The 21,797-nt window shown below is 46.1% G+C and overlaps 1 protein-coding gene across 1 annotated transcript in view; it reads right to left on the minus strand.

Annotated features, from left to right (window-relative positions):
• Nucleotides 1-3,977: 3,977 nt before the first annotated feature.
• Nucleotides 3,978-21,797, minus strand: part of shank3a (SH3 and multiple ankyrin repeat domains 3a) — a gene marked incomplete at both ends in the record, with an annotated part of 384,733 nt that continues 366,913 nt past the window's right edge. The window contains 10 exons of the mRNA XM_080538858.1: nt 3,978-4,542; nt 11,612-11,777; nt 11,877-13,767; nt 13,962-14,491; nt 14,687-14,792; nt 14,914-15,041; nt 15,810-15,833; nt 16,024-16,104; nt 19,555-19,690; nt 21,054-21,178. Coding sequence (XP_080394984.1) covers nt 3,978-4,542; nt 11,612-11,777; nt 11,877-13,767; nt 13,962-14,491; nt 14,687-14,792; nt 14,914-15,041; nt 15,810-15,833; nt 16,024-16,104; nt 19,555-19,690; nt 21,054-21,178 — 3,752 coding nt within the window. The remainder of the gene's footprint in view (nt 4,543-11,611; nt 11,778-11,876; nt 13,768-13,961; nt 14,492-14,686; nt 14,793-14,913; nt 15,042-15,809; nt 15,834-16,023; nt 16,105-19,554; nt 19,691-21,053; nt 21,179-21,797) is intronic.

Consider the following 21,797-nt stretch of genomic DNA (forward strand, 5'->3'; position numbering starts at 1 on the left):
ACCTTGTCTCAAAATAGAAATAGAAATGTTAATGTAAAGCTCATAAAATCAGGTTATATATTTTCCTTTACAAAACATAAAAATGTCTGTATTTCCACCCCAAAAAGGTGCTGTACATACAGTGGAGGATCTAAACGAATGTCTGTAGTTCTCAAGATTTCCAGGAGATGGCACCATATTATTGAGTCTAACAGCTCAAGAATGTTGTAACTAAGGTAGTCCTAAGGAAAATAAAAATATACAGTTAAAAGTGTAATTATTTTTTGGCACATGTTTGTTCCATCTTTTTGTTCATCCTCATCAAAACAATGATCACCTCATGTAGCATATCCAACATCAGAAATTGAATGTCTGAAAAAGGAAAAAGGAGTTCAGCCCATATACAGTATATCGCAGAGTGGAATGCGCCAATGCATCTGGTTGTGTGGAGATTTGTAGAGAGGGGGAGGGTGGGTGGGTGGGGGGACGGGCTACCCTTTAAGCCACAGCTCAAACCCAGCCACAAATTGGGCCTCCAGACCAGAGTTACAGGGGCTTCACGGACTTGTGCAGAATGAAAAATAATACAGCATGAAGTCTTATCTGTTCTCTTCTCTCAAAACTGAATAATTCTCTCTCTCCGTTTCTCTCTCTCTCTTTCTTTCTCTCGCTCTCTCAGGCTGAGTAAATGTTGTCCAAGTTTAAGACCAAATACTATAGAATAGATAACACAGGATTGTACAACAATGTTAGATCTGGAGACACTGCGTTGTGTGTGTGTCTGTGTTTGTTTCTTTGTGTGTCTGTGTGTGTTTCTTTGTGTGTGTATTTCTGTGTTTTCAAGTGTGTGTGTGCACAGTATGTTTGTGTGACACAACCACTGCCGGGAATCTTTGATGGTATAACAGTAAGGCTACAGTGGACTACTTCAAATATTTAGACATGTCTCTCTCTCTCACACACACACACGAGCGTGCACACACACACACACACACACACACACACACACACACACACACACACACACACACACACACTCATGGTGTAAATGGATGAGTCGGGGTGTCCAGATGCACACTTGCGCTTGGACGATGGATTAGGCTTTAATGCTAGCACCTTGTTTTGTGCAAATCATCCCCTAGATCATAGTTCAGAGCTCAAGAGTTCATAGAAAGAATAAAATCTCCTTACACCTTTTTCCACAGGTGGTTAACTATGCATATATGCCAAACATTCATATATAGATCTATATATTTTTAGTTTTTCAAAAATGTATATGAAAACTATCATATATACATTGCTTGTGATAAGTATAAAAAAAAAGCAAATAGTTTGTTCATATTTACAAGTGTAAGTACTTTTGAGAGGATAGAATATTTGTTGTTTTTCTTTCTCTTAATGTTCACTCTGAAATTCATGTTTGGTGAGTGAATAGAAAAGTTCTGCTTCTAAGTATCATATTCCACAAGCTACTAAATCCACCTACAGTACAGGAGGGGCGGGGGGAATCAACAAACAATCAAACAAAAAGTACAACACAAATAAACAAACAAACAAACCCAAAAGCCCAAATAAGTCTGAGGGCATTTTACTGGACTCATCAGTGAGATCATCAGTGAGATTAGAGTGAGACAGTGAGTGCTAATCCTTCAACCTTGACCCAACATTAAAATGTACCACCCACTTTTTTATTATATATATATATATATATATATATATATATTTAAAAAAGTCATAAAAAAATATTCACAGAGATAGATCGGACTGATGCATGGCTCCTTGCCAAGGATCTTAGATGAGCATAGAGGGTTGCTGATGACAGATGCTGCGGTTCAGTAGAGGTTTAAGTGGTACAGTAGTAGTGTTAACCTGGTCTTCTCCCAGAGAAAAATGTAGGATTAAACAGTGTGGTTGCATGATTAACCCTCACTGTCTCTCATCTTCCGGAGTGGCTTCTCACATGAATACAATTGTAGATTTTGTTTTGTAAAGAAATTCCTAAAGACATCCCATCTTCCAAACTCGACTTACTGCAAGGACTGTGTGTGTGTGTGTGTGTGTGTGTGTGTGTGTGTGTGTGTGGGTGTGTGTGTGTGTGTGATTGCATTGTGTGCTAAATAGCAGCAGCAGAAGCGAGGAAACAGGGGTCTTTAGAGGTGTAAGGGGAAGTGTAATCACTAGGTTGCCCTGCAAGAAAGGACGGAAGTGGCATTATTATCAGAACTGGTGAGTACAGTATATGGGCAATTTATTCTTGCAATTTGTACTTATGATTAGGGTTTAGTAGGTAACATTATGGTAAGAGTTATGTTTGATTAGGTAGTTTAACACTAAGCCAGATGGGCAGGGTTTGTGCCAAATCAAGTGCCATGATTCCATCCTTTCTATGATGGCCCAATGAGTGATTATTGAGTTTCCGATGGCTTCCTTTCCCTGTTACCTCCTTTCCTAATCCCCTCTCCTCACCCCTGTTTGATCTCATGTGGAAAGATAGGTCAAAACAATCAAACTGACTGACTTGCTTTAATCTGTCTAGTTCTTTTAGAACAGTGTGGATGCAGGAGAGGAAATGAAACGAGAAGAAGCCACTTTAGATGATTGAGATGCTGCCATAGACTGTAGCCAAGGCAACAGGCATGGGGGATAGGGGATGGAGGGTGTCAACTACAATCAGCTAAAGTTCAACTATTGTTCAACTCACGCCCTCACATTATGGGATGCACTTAGGTATGACGGAAGACTGGAAGAAAGTGAAACAATAAAAACAAACAAACTCTCTTTCCAAGACGTGATGCAACTTCTCATGCTACTGTTCAGGAAAGGGTGACCATATAAGGAAAGTTCAACAACAATGGATTTTATATATATATATGACCATATATAGGTTTAGTAAAGTTGTATACTTATGACAACATTTCATTTTTATATATCTATATACTTTTTTTCTTTCAAATATATATATATATATATATATATATATATATATATATATATATATATATATATATATATATATACTGTATATATATGTATATAATTGGTAGAAACAAGTAAATTATTGATGGAATAAATTAAAAGTTTTCTCTCTGCCCTCCATCTAGAAGTAGGAGACAGGTGCTCTTTTATTCATTATATTTCTTCTTTGCAACGTTCTGTATTTTTTTCTCAAAGCTATTTAAATACATATATATCATATCTATCTATAATATTCCCATTGGAAACCCAAAGCAAAATGTTTGATTATGAAAAAAGCCACTAGTGTTGGTTAAACATTCTCCAAATATAATAGATAGCACAGTCAATCCGTGAGAGGGTCCCAGGGCGGAGGACTTATCTTCTGTGGCCTCCTACACGGAGCTTCGCCTCTGGACTCAAACATCTCCAGTAAAACACAACGGCAGGTGTGGAGAAACGCCTGTGCCATTACTGTGTCAGTAGTGTGTACATAGTAACATGTGTTGTGTTCTTTATTGTTGAAATATTTTGAAAGGCAACTGAACCTTCCGTTTGGAACGAGGTACTCCTCCTTTACTCAAACAGGAAAAGCCTTCAGAGGCCAAATGAACTGGAGGGAAAGAGAGGGAGGATGAGAGGTAGAGAGGTCTGTGGGAGAGCTCATGGGTGTAATCAGGGTAGCTACACAAGCTTTCACAAATAAAATGTTCTAACTGGAGCTCATGCAAAGTTCTGCAAAGAACAGACCATGCCCCAACCAGAGGACTGATCTGATTGGTTGCTGGCCATGAGGTGGGGAGGCAGACATGGGCAGGGGAAAGGGGCTTATTGATTCCTCCCCCTATAATTCAGTGCAGTTCTAAGAGAATGAACACAGAAACAATAACTTAAACTTCTAAAAACAACAAAGGAGAACGCATGAAAGCGTAAAAGGGGAGTGGTCGTACTCTTTTCTCTCTCTCTCTGTACCTATCCCTCTTTACTGTACTTCTCTCTCCCTTCCTCCATCCCTCTCTTTTTCTCTCTCTATCTCAGGGCGGGGGTCAGCTCTCCAGCAGCTGTTTGAGCGCTCGTTCGATGTTCATGCGATGCCCAACACGCGTCACCCCCAACTCTGCAAAATCATCCTTGGTCAGAGCTGGGAGGTGAGAGCCCTCGATCTCATGCTCCTGGAACCCTGCTCTGTGCTCCCCCAGGTTAATACTCTCCAACCAGTCCCCAACATCATACTTGTTCCAGAGGTGAAGGGGTTTCTGGTGGAAGGGCCTGAGGGCAAGGAGGGGTGACCCGAGACCAGGGGAGTGAGACGGGGAAGGGGACGGGGAGCGGGAGCGGGCGCTGGAACTCCTCATCACAAAGCGGACCTCTTTGGGCTCGTGTGGGAGGCTGAGGCTGGAGGACTTGAGGATGGTATGGGGAGGCGTGGTGGGTGAGATTGGTAGGCCGAAGCCTGGGAGTCGTCCGAGAGGGTCACTCCGGTCCGGGGAACCTGAGCAAGGGCTGGGTGTGCGGCGGGTGACAGGGTAGCGGCTGCCTGGGCGGATGGTGTAGGTGGTGCCATAGCTTCTCTGGGAAATGGTGTGAAGCTCTCCTAGACTGCTGAAAAGTCTGGAAAGTGGGGGAGAGAGAGAGAGAGAGAGAGAGAGAGAGAGAGAGAGAGAGAGAGAGAGAGAGAGAGAGAGAGAGAGAGAGAGAGAGAAAATTAAAGAGGAATGAGATGTAGAGAAAAAGAGAGAGACTTGGAAAGTTATTGGATCAACATATTTTTACACAGTTTCACAAGTGAAGTGAAAAGAGATATCTGTACTACTGCAGATCCTTTTATCCTATCACATCAATAAGCCAACCAGTGTAGGCTGCAGGGTTAGTGACCGTTAGTCAGAGCAAGCTAATTAAACTCACAGCAACACCACGGCAGCAGACTCAGGGGCTTCCATTAATTTGGTTGGAGCATGGTGCCTGCAGCACCGGGGCAGTAGGGTTTGAATAAGACTGTGGCTATTAGTCACTTTGGATGAAATGTCTGCTACATGTTAACATTATCATCATTATACTATTGCAGTTTTAGAGGTGGATCTCAAAAGCGGTCTTTGACGATCTGTGGCACTTTTCCCTAACAAGGGTGTAACAGCGATCCTCACTTTGATGAAACAATCACTTCTGCTCTTCTGTCCATGTCCATCACTCTCTCCTTCTTTCCGTCTATCTAGATTCCTCTCAGACTCCACCTCTTGCCTGGCTCCTGTGTCTCAGCATGGGAGGCCCTAGTTTCACTGAGGTTCATTCTAAACTCCTTAGGGACTTTTACAGTCATGTCAGCCAGAATGGGGGCCCTAGTTTCACTGAGGTTCATTCTAAATTCCATAGGGACTTTGACACTGTCACGTCAGCCAACCCTCGTTTCTCTGATGTCCATTTTAAACTTAAACACTTTAATGTGGAAACAATATGTCTCCTTAATTTAATTACACTGACTCTGAAATAGATGGGAAATAGCATCATGCTTTCAAAGAACAAGAGCCATGAACTTAGGATCAGACCCAGATGAGATGCTCTGCTACAGACAGAATTGAAGGCATGAGCACAGGTGATGGAGGATGAAATGACAGTGTTGCTCCAAGTCTAGTCATCCTAGAATTTAGTTTTTAACATCTCAATAAACATTCAGTCAATTTCACGCAAGAATGTGTAGGTGAAAGACCTGCCAGTTCTTCGTCACACACACACACACACACACACCCATGCATGCACAAACACATATACACACGCGCACAAACACGCACAATTATATTATCATTCGACGTTGTCAATGACTGTGTATTTTGGAGCAGAAAAGCTGATGCATGCATAGGATCACATCTCTATCGCTCTATGAGTGAGGAGGTAGGATCAAGGTTCTCTATGTTCTCTATGAGTGAGGAGGTAGGATCAAGGTTCTCTATGTTCTCTATGAGTGAGGAGGGAGGATCAAGGTTCTCTATGTTCTCTATGAGGGAGGAGGGAGGATCAAGGTTCTCTATGTTCTCTATGAGTGAGGAGGGAGGATCAAGGTTCTCTATGAGTGAGGAGGTAGGATCAAGGTTCTCTGTTCTCTATGAGTGAGGAGGTAGGATCATGGTTCTCTATGTTCTCTATGAGTGAGGAGGTAGGATCAAGGTTCTCTATGTTCTCTATGAGTGAGGAGGTAGGATCAAGGTTCTCTATGTTCTCTATGAGTGAGGAGGTAGGATCAAGGTTCTCTATGAGAGAAGACGGGCAGGAGAGATCTCTCAGAAAACCGGGAGCTCACTAAGAGTTTGCACTGTCTTGTGCACGATAGGTTCAGGGCACAACTCACTCCTGACTTTCCTTCTCTTTATTTTTCAAATTGTTCTGCCTCTCATCTGTTATTATTTACTGAAATGACAGGTGCAAACACTTAGTAGGTCTTGGCCCTAAGGGCTTTGCGGTGAAGAGTAGCCAATACTGAGCTGATGGAGACAGTGAGCGGCAGAAGGGTGGAGGGGTTAAAGGTCAGGGGGAACATGGGGGGTCTTGTCTATGGGGGCAGGCAGGGAGGCGTGGAGTGGGGTGGATGGATGAGGTGGAGGACAGTGTCAGGAATGTGTAGAGTGTGTTTGAGTTTGTTTGCCAGTGTATGCATGTATGTACGTGTGTGTGTGTATGTGTGTGTGTATGTGTGTGTGTGTGTGTGTGAACATACAGTAGGGATTTGTGTGTGTGTGTGTGTGTGTGTGACTAAGGTTTGCTTGTGTGTATGTATTTGTCTCTATCTTTGTATGCATGTGTAGTGTGTGTTGAAGTAGAGAAGCATGGGGGGTACACGGGGCAGAGATAATAGAGATACGGAGGCGGAGCAGAGTGATATGAGATGAGCTCCATGCGCACTTACACAGTCGTCTCGCCCTCCTGGGCGCACAGTCAGTTCTAGACCAATCAGATCAGAGCAGCGGGGCGGAGCATGCAAGGTGAGCAAAGAGAGAGCAATGGGAGAGAATGTTAGCATCAGTCCATGAGACGTAGCCTGCTGGCCAGAACTGCTTCCTTCTTAAGCCAAATCTGCTGTCATTGTCAAGCGAGTGAGTGTACGTGTGTGTGTGTGTGTGTGTGTGTGTGTGTGTGTGTGTGTGTGTGTGTGTGTGTGCGCGTGTGCGTGTGGTATGACAATGACAACAGAATTGGCTAAAGAAGAACAGATCTGGCTCGCAAGCCACATGAGAGAGAAATGAGCACACTATTCACATCTCAAACACTGAACAAAAGAATAAAGAATACAAAAACACCAACAAAATAAAGCAACAAGAAAATGGATGGCAAATGGCTCCTGACTGTTGTGTCTGTATAAAACCAGTTCATTCTCTAGGGAGAAGAGCAGAGAACTGCTCTCATTTGATGTGACTAGTTTAATGCATTGGTATTAGCCAATCAATGATCCATGAAGTCCAATTGTAATGTCATTTTCATTCAAAGTATGAGCTGATTTTCTTACCCATTCTGGATTGACTATAATGATATGACCCAGTAACATTATTGTGATTGGTGTTCAAGGCATATAAGAAAGGGATGATCAGAGACCAGGGGACCAGCACCATCCTCAACACAATCAATGAGAAAAACAGAAACAGATATAACATACAAGACCAAAGAAGAACAGAAGACCAATGAGGACAACTCAAACAAATGATAACCAGGACTTTCTGAACCAGCCAAAGCTATGGAACATAGCATGTGGATATGAATGAATAGCATTGTGAATATGAGTTAGACAAAGCAAGGGGGTGGGGGATACTCTATGCATGGGACAGACAGGGGGTGGGGGTGACAAGCTACAGTAAGCAAGAACATTGACATTCTGCAACTGTGCTGAGAATGGAAGAGCAGATAAGGAGTGATAGAGAGACAGAAAGAGAGAGAGGAGAGAAAGAGAAAGAGAGAGCGAAAGAGAGAGGGAGAGAGAGAGAAAGAGAAAGAGAGAGGAAGAGAGAGAAGAATGGTATCTGCTTTTAATCATCTGCTTTTAATTCTGTTCATTCAAACTGAGCAGAAGGAAGGAGTGTGTACCACTGTGGTATCAGGTGATGATAGGGGCGTGACAAAGGTGAAGAAGGTGTGGGGTGGAGTCTTTTCTGATTGGATTAGGTCAGGATGCGTGATATTAACTAACAAGGAGGAAACCAATCAGAAAATTCTGTCACTTGACGCATATAATATCATGTTCTCGTCTGACATCACATGGGCCCCGGATGATGTCAGAGTCTGAGGTCGGAGGTCACGAGCAGTCTGGATCATTATGATTGGTGGTTGACTTTACTAGGATAACAGTTTACATAAAGACTAGTTATAAGCATGTATGAACAGTACACCAGTTTGTTATCAACTCATGATACTGTGTATGCCATTTATTTCTACAGCAACCTGTAAACAGACATGATTTAAACAAAATTCTAAAACATGAATTGGTCATACATGCTTACAAAACCAATTAGAGTAAAATGCATTCTGACCTGATCATAATGCATTACACCTGTGTAATGTAAAGTGTTAGCCTCACTTCAAACACATGCTGAAATATCCACACATTTGCTTGCCATGCTTGGCTACAGTACACAGCTAGCATAGCCTACTAGCTAATCTACAGGATTATCGAGTAGTGAAGGGCTAGTGGCTTGTTGAATTCAGTGTATAATCTGTGTGTATCTGAGAGTGTGTGCATCTGTAGAGTGGCCCTCAGCACAGTCTCTCCTGTGGAGGAAGGGTACCCCTCCAAGATAGTACTGAGCTTCACAGGCAGCAGAGAGTTGAGGCGTGCACGTAGACCGCCATTACTGCTCCTGGCCAGTGTAAGGCTAGTGTTGAAGCTGCCAGAACTGTTCCTGGTTAGTAGAAAAACACATGCACTGGGGGTTCATCTCAATACTCCAGGGGCCGGTTTTCACAGACAAGGCTTAAGCTTAAACTTAATTAATAAGCTTGTTTTAGCCTGTCTTGTGTTTTTTTAGAACTATATAATTATTATATCTCTGAATGAGAGGAGAGAAGGAGAATAAGTCACTACTTTATTGATTATTGAGGTGCAACCCACGACTGATATATCACTGTGCTTATTCCACCTGCCAATCAAGCAATCATTGTTCTGCTCTGAAGTGTAGCATACATCTTTTGATATATATTTATGCCTATGAAGCTTCATTAATGTAGGTGCCTATAAGATAATCAGCAACATGCTATAAATGCAAAACAGTCTTACATGTCACTGAACAAATGTTTTATAGAACTGGGAAATTTTACGTTTCGTTGCAATTCATGGCAGGTTGTCTGATCCTTTTCTACTACTTCTAATGTGATCTGTACAGTCTTCCATCTCCCAGCTAGCTACAGTACCTAAGAGACAGAGTAGCAATACCTAAAGAGATTACAGTGCGTCATCTATATTTGGCTTGAGAATTTCGATTAACATTTTTTTTGTCCAAAATAGAAAATAAATAATTTCAAAAAGCCTACAGGAACGTAAATGCGAGCAAATGTATTGGAATATTTCAACATACAGCAGGTGACAATGCTTCCCAGTGTATGCCAGCAGTGTGTTTTGAAGCTTGAAGGTACCTGGGCAGGTGTCAGGGTGGAAACTACGGTCTAACCAACCTCTCTGATCCTTAAACAGCCAGCAGACCATGATGGAAAGGAGGGGACATGGTTGCTGGCATGGCAAGCCATTATAGTGAAGGAGGAGACAGTTGGACTCTATTTGAATACTTGGTAATACATCCTCCCATGATTATTGATCTGACCAGGTAAAAGAAAGGATGTATTTTATAGGTATTCAAATAGGGCCTGGGGTGGGGGTGGGAGCAGAGGCACGTTTGGAGGGTGCAGTTGTCAGGGCCAAAACCTAAAGGTCAGAGTTGAGAATTTGTGTGGCAGATGAGAAAAAGCTTCACAAAGTGCATGCCTCCAGGCCCTGTGTTACCTTGTTTGCACCGATGGACCCAACTGATCGTGCAAGTGCACATGCACACACACATACACACACACACACACACACACACACACACACACACACACACACACACAGCGCGCAGCACAGAGGATATTGTTTCATTGAGTGTGATCTGATTTAAAGTTAATTCACTGACTACAGTAGATACAATAGTTCAACTCTAAATGGGACATAACACAGTAACCATGGAAACAGAGAGCAATTAATACTCAAGGCTTTCCAGGGGGGCTATAATCACTGTGTTGTCTATAAACCCTCATGTTCTTAGAGCATTAAAGAGCAGCAAAAGATAACTTCCAAAACCCTCAACAGCTTAAAGGCCGAACCCAGTCAGTTTTGCTTCCTGGCTTTTCTTTAAATAAATAAATACTCAAAGGACAGATGCACAGAGTAGTGTTAAAAATGACTACTGTCGGCCTTTAAGGTAAGGAAAGGGTTAGAGAGAGACATTTACAGTAAGCCTTGAACATCTAGTCATCTGAGACCCCTACACAGGAAATGTGTCATCTTGTATATTTGACAGGAAGTGAGCGATGCAAACAAGGTAACAACTGACATGTTTGATAAAAAAAATAAATATATATATAAAGTAGGGTTATTCCATTTCCATGAGATTAGTTGAAAGGCTTGTTAAGAAACAAATAATAGAAATTAGTGTTGATTTACCCTAGAGGCTATAAACTTAAGGTTTACTCTCTTCGGTGTCCTTTTCACATCTGTAGGAATACAAAGGACTTCATTGTACTTTCAGAAGAGAAATTAATGAGAATACCGTCCAAAAGACACTTTGAAAAACCCATTGTCCTCCAGCAGCCTTCTGTTATACTGTCTTCTTTCTGTGCTTAAAATGGTGGTGTCTAGTTGTGTTCGATTGGAATGCGACTGCTCAAACAACACCTCCGTCATTGCTGTGCAATAGATTTGACAAGGATATTAACCTGCCTCAGTTTCTATCTTTCCTCTTCCAGTCCCTCAAAACTGCTGTTGCTACTTGCCAGATGGTGGATGGTGGAGTGGGTGGGGGTTTCTGATAAACGTCCTGGATGAACTATCATTGCTAAGAGAAACTAATGCTAGCATTGTAAAATGTGCTAGCCATCTGCTCTAAGCTCAATCTCACTTACCACTGTAGTCGACTGTGTAGGTAATATGGTTACATTTCCATACTTTAAAAGGCAGATCATGTACAATATATAAAATGATAAATAAGAAGTTGACAGTATAAATAAATATGAGTTTTGTGATTTCAATGCCTTGGAAATACAGAGCTGAGGAAATCATATCACAACCTCATGAAATCAGTCTCAAAAAAACATTTTATCTATTACTGTGTAACATTTTACATTATCAATGACTAGAGAGAGAACTGGAGCAAAAGACCGTGAAAAGATAGGAAGGAAGAGTTCCAAAATCTCATCTCATTATGTTCACAACACACGTTAGAAACGATCACTCTTGACTAATTGTTTAATAGTGTACGCCAGTATAATTGTATAATAGTGTAACTCTATTTCCCAATGCAGGTGTAGCCTACTTCCTGAAGAATCTTGAGATTGATGACATCACTGTCTCAACAACTTCATGTCATACCCTCTACAGGTAGAATAGGAATACGTGTTTATGGGCATCTACAGTTTGTGACAGTGCTATTAAGCTAAGCTCCACCCTCCTCCCTCTTACCTGGCGCCCGCCACAGGTGACTTCCTCCCAGGGTCCAGTGATGCACCGAGGGGCTCCTCCCCTAGCGACCTTGTGTCCTTATTCAGCTGCTGGAGTCTGGAACTCAGCTCCCCCATCACTGATGGTTTCCCCCCCTCCTCGGCCCCTAGCCCCAGCCCCAGGCCCCCTAGACTCCCCAAACTCCCCACCCCTATCCCCATCCCCATCCCCATCCCCATCCCCATTCCCATCCCCATCCCCATCCCCATCCCCATCCCGGGCCCACGTGGCTCCACTGGGTCCCCCCACAGCTTGGACCTCCTCTGGAAGAGGTAGCGAGGCCGTCCGGGGCCGAGCCCAGACACTGAACCTGAGCCCATACCTCCAGATCCCAGAGCTATCCCCCCGGCAGCAGCTGTAGCTAGAGCAGCAGCCTGTTGTTGTGATAGCAGCTCGCTGTCAGAGCTCTGTTTCAGCAGCGGGTCCCTGAAGGTGACCGGACCTTTACTACCACCGATCTGGGACTTGAGCCGGGGCTTGGGAGGCACTGGCGGCTTGTCAAGGACGAAGGTCTGCCCGTCGGCATAGGAGGTGTGTGTGGTGTGTGTGTCGGCCGGCTCGCCACTCTCCGAGGACAGCGTGGACATGCTGGATACGGTGGAGACGGTGCTGGTGGTCTCAAGGTGGTGGTCTCGCTCCCGCTCGCTGGAGCTGCGCGTGTCGGCTTCCTCCACGCCAGAGTCGGCTGCAGAACCAGACTCCCCCACCGAAGGAGGTTCCAGAGGGTCCGAGGGTTTCCCTGAGACAGCTGCTCTGCTGGGGGGAGGCTGAGGGAGGGGAGACTGGATCTGTGTAGAGGTCAGGCTGGGGGTTGCGGTGGAAGGAGTTAGGGGTAGAGGGGTTGTTGGTGTAGTTGGCGAGATGGCGGATTTGGTCGGGGGTGCAGGGGTCCCCTGTGCCTGTGCCAGTGCCAGTGCCTGTGCCTTGGCCAGCAGCCCGTTGGCAAACTCATCTGGTGGCGGGACAACTCCAATCTTGCGCAACTCTTCTCGTGTCTCCTCGTCGCTGGAGGACAGCATAGCGGGTGGTAGGGTCACTGTGTAAGGGTCCACATCCTCCTCTGAGCTGCCTTGAGCCAGGCTCTTTTCCTGGGCTGGGCTGGCTGGACGCTGGGCCTGGGGTTCGGCCGGGTCCTGGGGCTGGGAGGTAGTGGGGCTGGGGGATGGGGCTCGCTGGCTAGAGGGTTGGGGAGGCTCAGTGGTTGCAGAGGTGGGTGTTTGATCCAGCCCCGCCGCCAGCCCCGCAGCCTGGCCGTTACTAGTAGCATGAACCATAATAAGTCCTGCTGTCTTCTGCTGAGAGGTGTCTATAATACTGATCAACATACTCTTACTCTTATCCTCTGGTCTCTTCTCCTCCTTCCTCTCCTCTGCTCTTCCCTCCATCTCCTGACGAAGCGAGGCTGGTGAGGATGTGGCCCACTGGGGTTTACCGGCTTGGGGAGGTGCTCCAACTGCGTACCCCTTTGCGCTCTGTGGGGAGAAAGGGGGTGACCCTGGTCCCCCCTCCCCCAACTGAGACTCTTTGGTCTGGGTATCCATAAAGTGGGCAGCCCGCTCCTGTTTAGTCCTGGGCTCTGGGCTGCTGGCTGGGGACTGGCTCTGAGAGGTTAGTGCCCTCTCCCTTGCGGCCAGCGCAAGAGCCAGGGGTGAGTTGGGGTCCAGAGGCTTGCCTGTGAGCGGGTGGATAAAGGTGGTGACACCAGGTGAGGGCCGTAGGGCTAGCGCTGGGGGAGGCAGCTGGCCCAGTTCGCGGGTAAGCAACCGCTCGTCAATGGAGCGAGACTGAGTGAAGGAGGGGACTTCGGGGGTTGTGCCTGATGTCCCCTCAATGGTCCCCACAGACAGGAAGACAGTGGATTTCCTCCGTTCTTCTAGGCGTCGCTCGCGGTCTTTCACTGCTCCGGCGATGGCCGCTGCGAATGGGCCCTTTCCCTGGAGCAGAGCCTCTCCCTGGGCACTCATACGCTCACGCTCTGCCATCAGCTGCTGCTGGTAGTACTCTGCACGGCTGGTGTGTGTGTGCGGGTGAGCGTGTGGGTGTCGGCCGGAGGGGGAGGGCTCTCGGGAGTGGGCGACAGCTAAGGCCAGGCTGGCTCTCTCATGGGCGTCCTCGACCTGCCGGGACAAAGTACAACAAATAAGATTCATGCCAAGAATTTTAAATTCGGTGCATTCCTACAATATTGATTATTAATTTTCCGGTTTGAACGTTTTGAGAAAAATTAAACAAAAGCTAAACTAATGAGAAAGCACTCTTTGATGAAGAAAAGTGTGTTACTTCAGTACAGGTACAACACAGATAAACACACCTGAAGCTGTTTGACCAGTGGGCTCTTTTTGCGCTGGGGCTTGGTGGGTGTGTACAGTCCAATACTAAACTGCCCCACATTGGCATAAGGGTTGTCAATCACACGGCCTTTCCGTTTGATTCGCTCAGGTGGTGTGGAGGATGCAGAGGGACGGGGGATATCAGTTGGCTCCACAGGTAGATGGGAGGAGTCCTGTAGGATTATCATCGACCGCGCCTTCTTCTGCCTCTCTGCGTGTGATGACTGTCTAGGTAAGGGGTCATAGGGCAAATCCAGGGAGGAAGGTTTGAAGCTGGAGCGACCTCCAGGGTCATAACCCTGACTATGGACCCTGGCGGGGGGAGGAGGGGGGCAGAACGCAGGAGGAGGGCCAGTCTCTAGGTAGTAGAGGGCAGGGGGGGGAGGGGGTGCAGTCTGAGGAGGTGGGGGGATGGAGTGGGAGTGGTCACGGAGGCTGTCCGTCATGGAGGAGCTCCGGGGGAAACGATGCTCGCCTGCCAGGGCAGACAGACGGTCCTCCTCCGTGGCGCCTGGAGAGGGAGGAGAGAGAGAAGAGGGAGGAGAGAGAGAAGAGGGAGGGGGTCAGGGAGGTTGATCATGATGTACTTTCTACTGTCCCAGTCACGTTTACATCAGCTCCAGACAACTTTCACACTGACTGTACTCATAGTAATACACCCCACCCTGTATATGTATCTGAGCCCTGTGTTGGCTAAAGGCCTTACCAAAAGACTTGGTCCTGGACATCCCCCGAGGCAGCTGCATGTGAGCCCTCTCCATTCCCGGGTGGAGCCCTCCATGTAGAGCCATACCTTGCCTCTCAAACAGCGACTGACACAAAACAGCAGTGGTTCCTTAGTTTTATTTAGCGTATAAGGTACTTAGAAAATATGAAATACAAGACATGGGACCATCGCAGGTGGTCTATGTCTCTGTGTGTGGGTGTACTCACACTGATCTCTGCTGGTGTTATCCTCCTGCTGGTAGGGCGTTGTTTGACTGTGGCTGCTCTATAGTCTGCCTCTGAGGGCTGTGGACGTAACATAGGCTCCTGGGATGCTAACATCTCATCCAGCCTTTCTGTAGAGGAAAGACAGAGACACAACTAGATCTAAATGCACCTCATGGTAAACATTACAGTGGTAGTGCTGTGTCAGCCTGTTCACAAACAGCCGAGCAAAACGTATACCACCATATTCACAAAATAGGAAAATGCTACAGTCTACAACACACATAGCAAACATGTACACCAAACAACATTATAAAGTACAGCCACTCTATCATGCTCTCTGCAAATGGTTTCACAATCACAACATCAAAGTATATCAACTGAGTTTACAGAATGCCTATGTGACACAATAGACAACCATGCCGACCAACTAATGGTCACACACACATACAGCAAAACAATACAGACACAACCAAAACATTCACTTGCAGATGCGTGATATCATGCAGTATCATCTCCTGGCACACAGTTAGCCCAAAGGCTGATAAAATTAACGAAAGACTCAGTAAGAGGTATTGTATTGAGAAGTGACTCTTCCTCAGTGACTCTGCATTTACAGGACAAGCTGGCTACTTCCTGTGCCATTGGTCCATTGGTCCAGAATGCTTGGCTGTGATCATAGTGCACTTACACTTGGGGAGGCTACAGTCCCACTAGCCAACTCAGTGTGTGAGTATGTGCTTGTGTGTGTGTGTGTGTGTGTGTGTGTGTGTGTGTGTGTGTGTGTGTGTGTGTAAGTGACACACTGGTTCTTTGGTTCTAATCAACGCTGCCTAATTGACACGGCAGATGAAATCATCTGACATTTAATGTATCGCCTCTTGTGGACTCAAACTCACCTCCTCTTCTCCTCCGAGCAGAAGCTTGGAGGGAAAGAGATAATGTCAGAGAGAAAATGACGAAGAACTACAAAGACTCGAAGGTATATAGTTGAATGTATACATGGACTCTATGTAGGAGACATATAAGACAAACAAGAGATAAGGACAGGAGGGCGGAAGAGTAGAATGTCTGTGTGTGTGTGTGTGTGTGTGTGTGTGTGCACACACTCACCCAGTTCCTCCAGCTCAGCGGTCATGGACTTGGAGCGCAGTGTCAGGGTGGTGCTGGGAGCCCTCTTCGGGGGTGGGGGAGCTGTGGAGAAAAGGCAAGGTGATGATGTGGATGGTGAGGGGGAGGAAGGCCCCTTCACCTTGCGGCTCAGAGCCCTCCTGGCACCATCCAGGCGGAGGGACCATCCTGTCTTCACGGCTTTGATCTCGTCAAACTCCGGAGAGCTGGAGGCTTCACACTGAGCCAATATCTTGTTCAGGTTACGGTTGGAACCAAACTTCTTCATGGTTCCTCACCCTCTCTTTCTCACTCTCTCTCTCAGAGTGAAGAGGGAGGGTGGGGGGACTCGTATTGATCTTCAACTTTCCTTCCAGGAGTGGCTGAATAGCTTTTGTTGTAGCAGTTGGCACCTTTTTTTGACCAAGATTAGTACACTCTCCCTTTTCTTTAGCTCCCTTTCCCAAATGGCCTCTGAATTGAGCAGCAGAAGTTTCTAACCCACTGTATGTTCAGAACTCTCTAATCCACAAGCATCCCTAATTGGTTCAGTAGCCTTTGAAACAAATCTAGAGTGCCATGTCTGTCACAACAATAACGACAACACAGCTACTCGAGTTAATCAGAGCGGTTCATTTCCTGTTTGTTAGTAGGCATTCCTGACCGACACCATGCATGTTAGAAAAAGTGCCAGGATGTACCAGAGTGGTAACGCTGATCTCCTACATGGTGTCTTTCCCCAGATATGCCAGTCTCTCAGTCTTTCCGTATGTCTGCCTGCCTGCCTGCCTTTCAGTCTGTCCATATGTCTGCCTGCCTGCCTGCCTGCCTGCCTGTCTGCCTGTCTGTCTGTCTGTCTCTCTGTCCGTCTGTCTGTCTGTCTGGTTGTCTGTGTCTCAGTCTCTCAGTCTGTGTGCTGAGGGAAGTGGTCTCCATTGAGCCGACTGGAGGCAGAAGGAGTCAGGTTCAGTCGTCTGTCGTACATCCCTAGCACTCCGTACCCTCCAGTTACACAGAGAAGAACATCATCTACCTGACGCGATGGACAGAGCAAGGGAAAAGACGAGGGAAAAGAGAGGGATTAAGACGTCCATCTCTCCTTCAATATGCTGACGTTCTGGACTGAAGGCAGGCATGCGAATAAACACTCTCACACACACACCCATACACATACACACACACACACACACACACACACTCACACACGCACACACAAACAAACACACGCTCAAACTAACAACTCCTTCGGGGAGCACATAGTGACATGTGGCTTTGGCAGAAGAAGAGAGAGAAATTACAGGAGACACCCAGAGCTCAGAAGTCTACCCACCGCACCTCAGCATCCATATCCAAAAGCCCAGAGGACCCTCCATATGCTACTCTACTACACATCCACTCACCACCAATACTAACTGGCATACTGTACATGCATGCAGTCCCATGAATACCACCGACTCAATTTGCTAAAGTATCCTCCAGAGCTGTTAAATAACGCACCGGTATCATAGTCTCAGAATGTTATACATACATACAGCACAATATAACATGATACTGTAGGCATAGCACTGAAGGCATAGCATCACATACCACAGCTCCCACACAACATAGCACCTCGATGAACATGCTATACTTTAGCATCAACAAAGCATCCTACACTAGACTTACACCACCGACTGTATCAGCAGACTACTGTACTGTATACACTCCCAACCTGCCCAGTCTCATTGCACCACTGTGGAACAATAGATCTGCAAACCCTCTGGGCGCCTCAGCGCTTCCAAACAGCTTCAATATGCTGCTACACTGAGCAGCTGCAGATCTGCTGTACATAAGCCTTCCTGGACGTAATCCATACAGCAACAGATCTTCACTCTATCACTGATCTGCATGTTCATGTACAGTAGAGAAAAAGAGAAAGAGAGAGAGAGAAAGAGAGAGAGAAAGAGAGAGGGTGTGAGAGAGAGGGAGAGAGAGGGGGAGAGAGAGGGAGGGAGAGAGAGAGAGAGAGAGAGAGAGAGAGAGAGGAGAGAGAGAAAGTGAGAGAGAGAGAGAGAGAGAGAGAAAGAGAGAGAAAGAGAGAGAGAGACTGGCTGTAATGCAATACTTAATTCAAACATGCAGTGTAGTCACCATGGTAACGGTGGCAGCAGTAAGGCCTGGGTTGGTGCAGAGTGTGTGTGTGTGTGTGTGTGTGTGTTCCAGTTTAGTTAAGAGAAACTCCCTTTGGGACAGGAGTGCTGTCTTATAGTGTAACCAACACAGCTTAGAACAGCAAAGAAGGGCCGTGAAGAACAGCTTAGAAGAACATCAGTAAACAGCTAAGCCCATAAGGGCTATTACATTAGTTGTGAAACCTCAGAAAGGCTCACTCACCTGCCACTCACCTGTCCACCCCCTCACACTCTTACTGTTAGGACAAGAAGTCCTCCAATCCAGTGTGAGATCTATGCCTCCGATGAGAAAGAAAAGTGCCACTGGGGTCCCCAAAATGTAGCAGTTAACTCCACAAAGCCAGGATGACTGATGGACATATGTATTGTGTCTGCAGATCTACATGTCTGGACCCCACAGTCCCTCTGAAAAGAATATCTAAAATGAACGCAATCGCGCTCTGCTACTCTCTCTCTCTCTCCCCTTTACACTGACTAATGTTCCCATAGAAGAGGTTAGATACATGGAGAGAGTAAGAGAGGGAGAGACAGACAGAGAGAGAGAGAGAGAGTGAGAGAGAGCGAGAGAGAGCGAGAGAGAGAGAGAGAGAGAGAGAGAGAGAGAGAGAGAGAGAGAGAGAGAGAGAGAGAGAGAGAGAGAGAGAGAGAGAGAGAGGAACTCTTGGGCTCTTTGGCATATCTGGTGTCTATTGTCCAGATGGATGTAGGTCAGGGTAATCTGTCTTTGTCAATGTATCTGTCTCTCCAGTCTATGAAGGGGACCCAGCTGCTACACACCATCACCATTATCCACACACACACACACACACACACACACACACACACACACACACACACACACACACACACACACAAACTCCCGAGGTCGGAGTGACAGGACTGTGTGGGAGCTGTTTAGCAGAGTAATGATGGGATGTGGTTGACATGGAAACCACATGAATTTATTGCACAAAAATGTAGTGAAATCACCTTGACAACGGAAACACATGAATCTTTCAGAAAGTACCCTGTTAAGCTCTCACATCAGCTGCCATAATCCTAAAAATAGATTTGTACAGTACTCCACTTGTACAATACTCACTTGAAAAATGCTTGAAAGTGGTTGAGAACCAAAGAACAGAAGTGTTCATACACCTTAGCAATGTAGGTGACCGGGGGGGACTGGGCAATAAACTCATTATTCATAGGACAAGAAGCCAAAGAGCTCATAATGAGGAAAACTACAGGGTGATTTTGTGGTTGAGGCACAGGGAATAAGATTATGGCTCATATCTACCTCTGGCACAAACGGTGCAATATCAACACACTGCTTTATGTTATAACTCCCTCTTCCCCCCTCCCACCTCCTTCGCCAGTGTCTCACCTTTCTTGCGGACCACCTCTTCAGACTCTGGTTTGCGTGTGACCGAGACCACCTTCATCAGCAAGCTGTTGCCCCCCTGTCGGATCAGAGACACCACCTGCTTGTGGCCCACCTTCACTACGTTCACTCCGTTCACCTGTGGAGCACACACGCACACAAACAGGCACGCACACACACACACACACACACACACACACACACACACACACACACACACTTGGAGAAAATACTAATGGATGAGGTAAACACAAGCACAATTATAACCACCAAACATAACCTTCCCCTTTACTCTACTATGTATCACATAGCTAAACCCAAAACGACCCCAAAAAAGCTTGTGTGCTTTCTCATCAGTTCACAAAATGTCTACCCTTGTATCGGTTCCAGGCAGCATGGCCATAATCAGTGGCGTTTTCTACATTAGGGGCAGGTGGGGCATTGTCCCACCAGGTGGCGCTGTGGTACAAGATGCTCGTTACATCTGAACATCGTGGCAACATGTATTTTATATTTAATACAACATTGTGATTCAGTGGTGAAATTGGTGTGTATAAGTATAATACACTTGACTCAGAATCCTTATAGTGCTGTTTTGGAGTAATTTCTCTAGTTTGTGTGGGTGTGCTCACACTGAGGACTGCGCTCCCTATTCTATCTCTCTGCTGTGGGGCAGCGGAGCACTCAGCAGAGACCCATTGTTGCTAGGGGATCGTGAGCATGATTGGCGTAAAATCTCCCACAAATTATATTGGGTGAATTCTTCCTAGCAACAGGTGGCGAACCCCCCCCCCCCCTCTCCGGTAATGTTTGGGCATTCAAAGACAATAAACATATGTCAGAAAGAACAGCGAAGCATGAAAGCTCTGTGTCCCATAGTGTGTCACGAAGTTGGGTTTACTGGGGCAGCTCAACATCCAGGCACAACTAGATATTGCATATCGCCATAGCATCGCGAAGCACAACAAACAGACAGAGGAGAATCGGTATGTTCTGGATGTATATTCATAGCTCCATTAATTAGCCTAGCCTACTCTGTGTGTGTTAATGTGGCTTTTGTGTTGTGTTATAGCCTCTGTTCTGATTATATTTATTTGACATTTAAAGAAATACAATTGCTAAAACTTTCCTACAAGTTAACAATGTGCGGTTATGTGCCGCAAGATTGTATTTTGATAAAGCATGCAAGTTATTGAAGACACGTGTCTGTCTCATCTTTTTACTTTGTTGCAGTATAGGCAACTTCAATGTAGTGTTCTGTGTCATGCTGAGCACTGAAGCGTATTCATTTTTTTTGCTTTCTGCTCCCTGGCGCTCCCAGCGCAGCCCATAGCATGCCTACCGTAGACTACATTTCTCTTTTGTGATGGTGACCTCATACAAAACTGTCCCTCCAGAAATGGCTTGCTAAAATCGCCACTGCATATAATGACTATCAAAAGCTACATGGTATACTAGGGGGGTGGCTATTGTAGGTCAGGTGTATGGTGGTCCCTGCTTACCTCAATGAGAAAGTCTCCTGTCCTTAAGCCCGCCCTCCAGGCCACGCCCTCCACATCAACAGACTCCAGGTACTGCAGAGCAGGAAACGCTGGCGTCGGGGTGAACTCCTCTATGGGCGTCTCCGCTAGGGAACACGACCACACACACACACGTTTCACACACAGACAGGCATGCTCGCCTGTGTGTGTGTACTGTATATCATAGAGTGAGGTAGACTCTATACAGAGGTTGTCTTGAGTGTATTAGAGAGGGACCTGTTCCCTCTTAGTTTGATCACTCTCACACAACCATAATAGGCACTCATGCACACGCAGTCACGTACATACGCACGCATGCACGCACGCACACACACGCGCACACACGCACACACGCGCACACACACACACACACACACACACACACACAGCTTGTTAAGTGAGTGTGAAACTACAATATATACAATTCCCCAATTGAATCCTGGGATCAGTCCAACTAAACCACTAACACCTGAGAGCTCTCAGAAGTGAGTGTGTGTGTGTGTGTGTGTGTGTGTGTGTGTGTGTGACTGTGTGTGTGTGTGTGTGTGTGTGTGTGTGTGTGTGTGTGCAGCCTGGTCTCACACGGCAGACGTCAGAATTCGACGTTTATGGACAAACGTCGAATTCTGACGTGAGATTGCATCCAAACGTCGAATTCTGACGTGACATTGCATTCCAAACGTCGAATTCCGACGTGACATTGGGGTAGCTCGTTCTGAAAGCGCA

Source organism: Nansenia antarctica (genome assembly GCF_963989245.1).
Source record: "Nansenia antarctica genome assembly, chromosome: 9".
Taxonomy (NCBI): Eukaryota; Metazoa; Chordata; class Actinopteri; order Argentiniformes; family Microstomatidae; genus Nansenia; species Nansenia antarctica.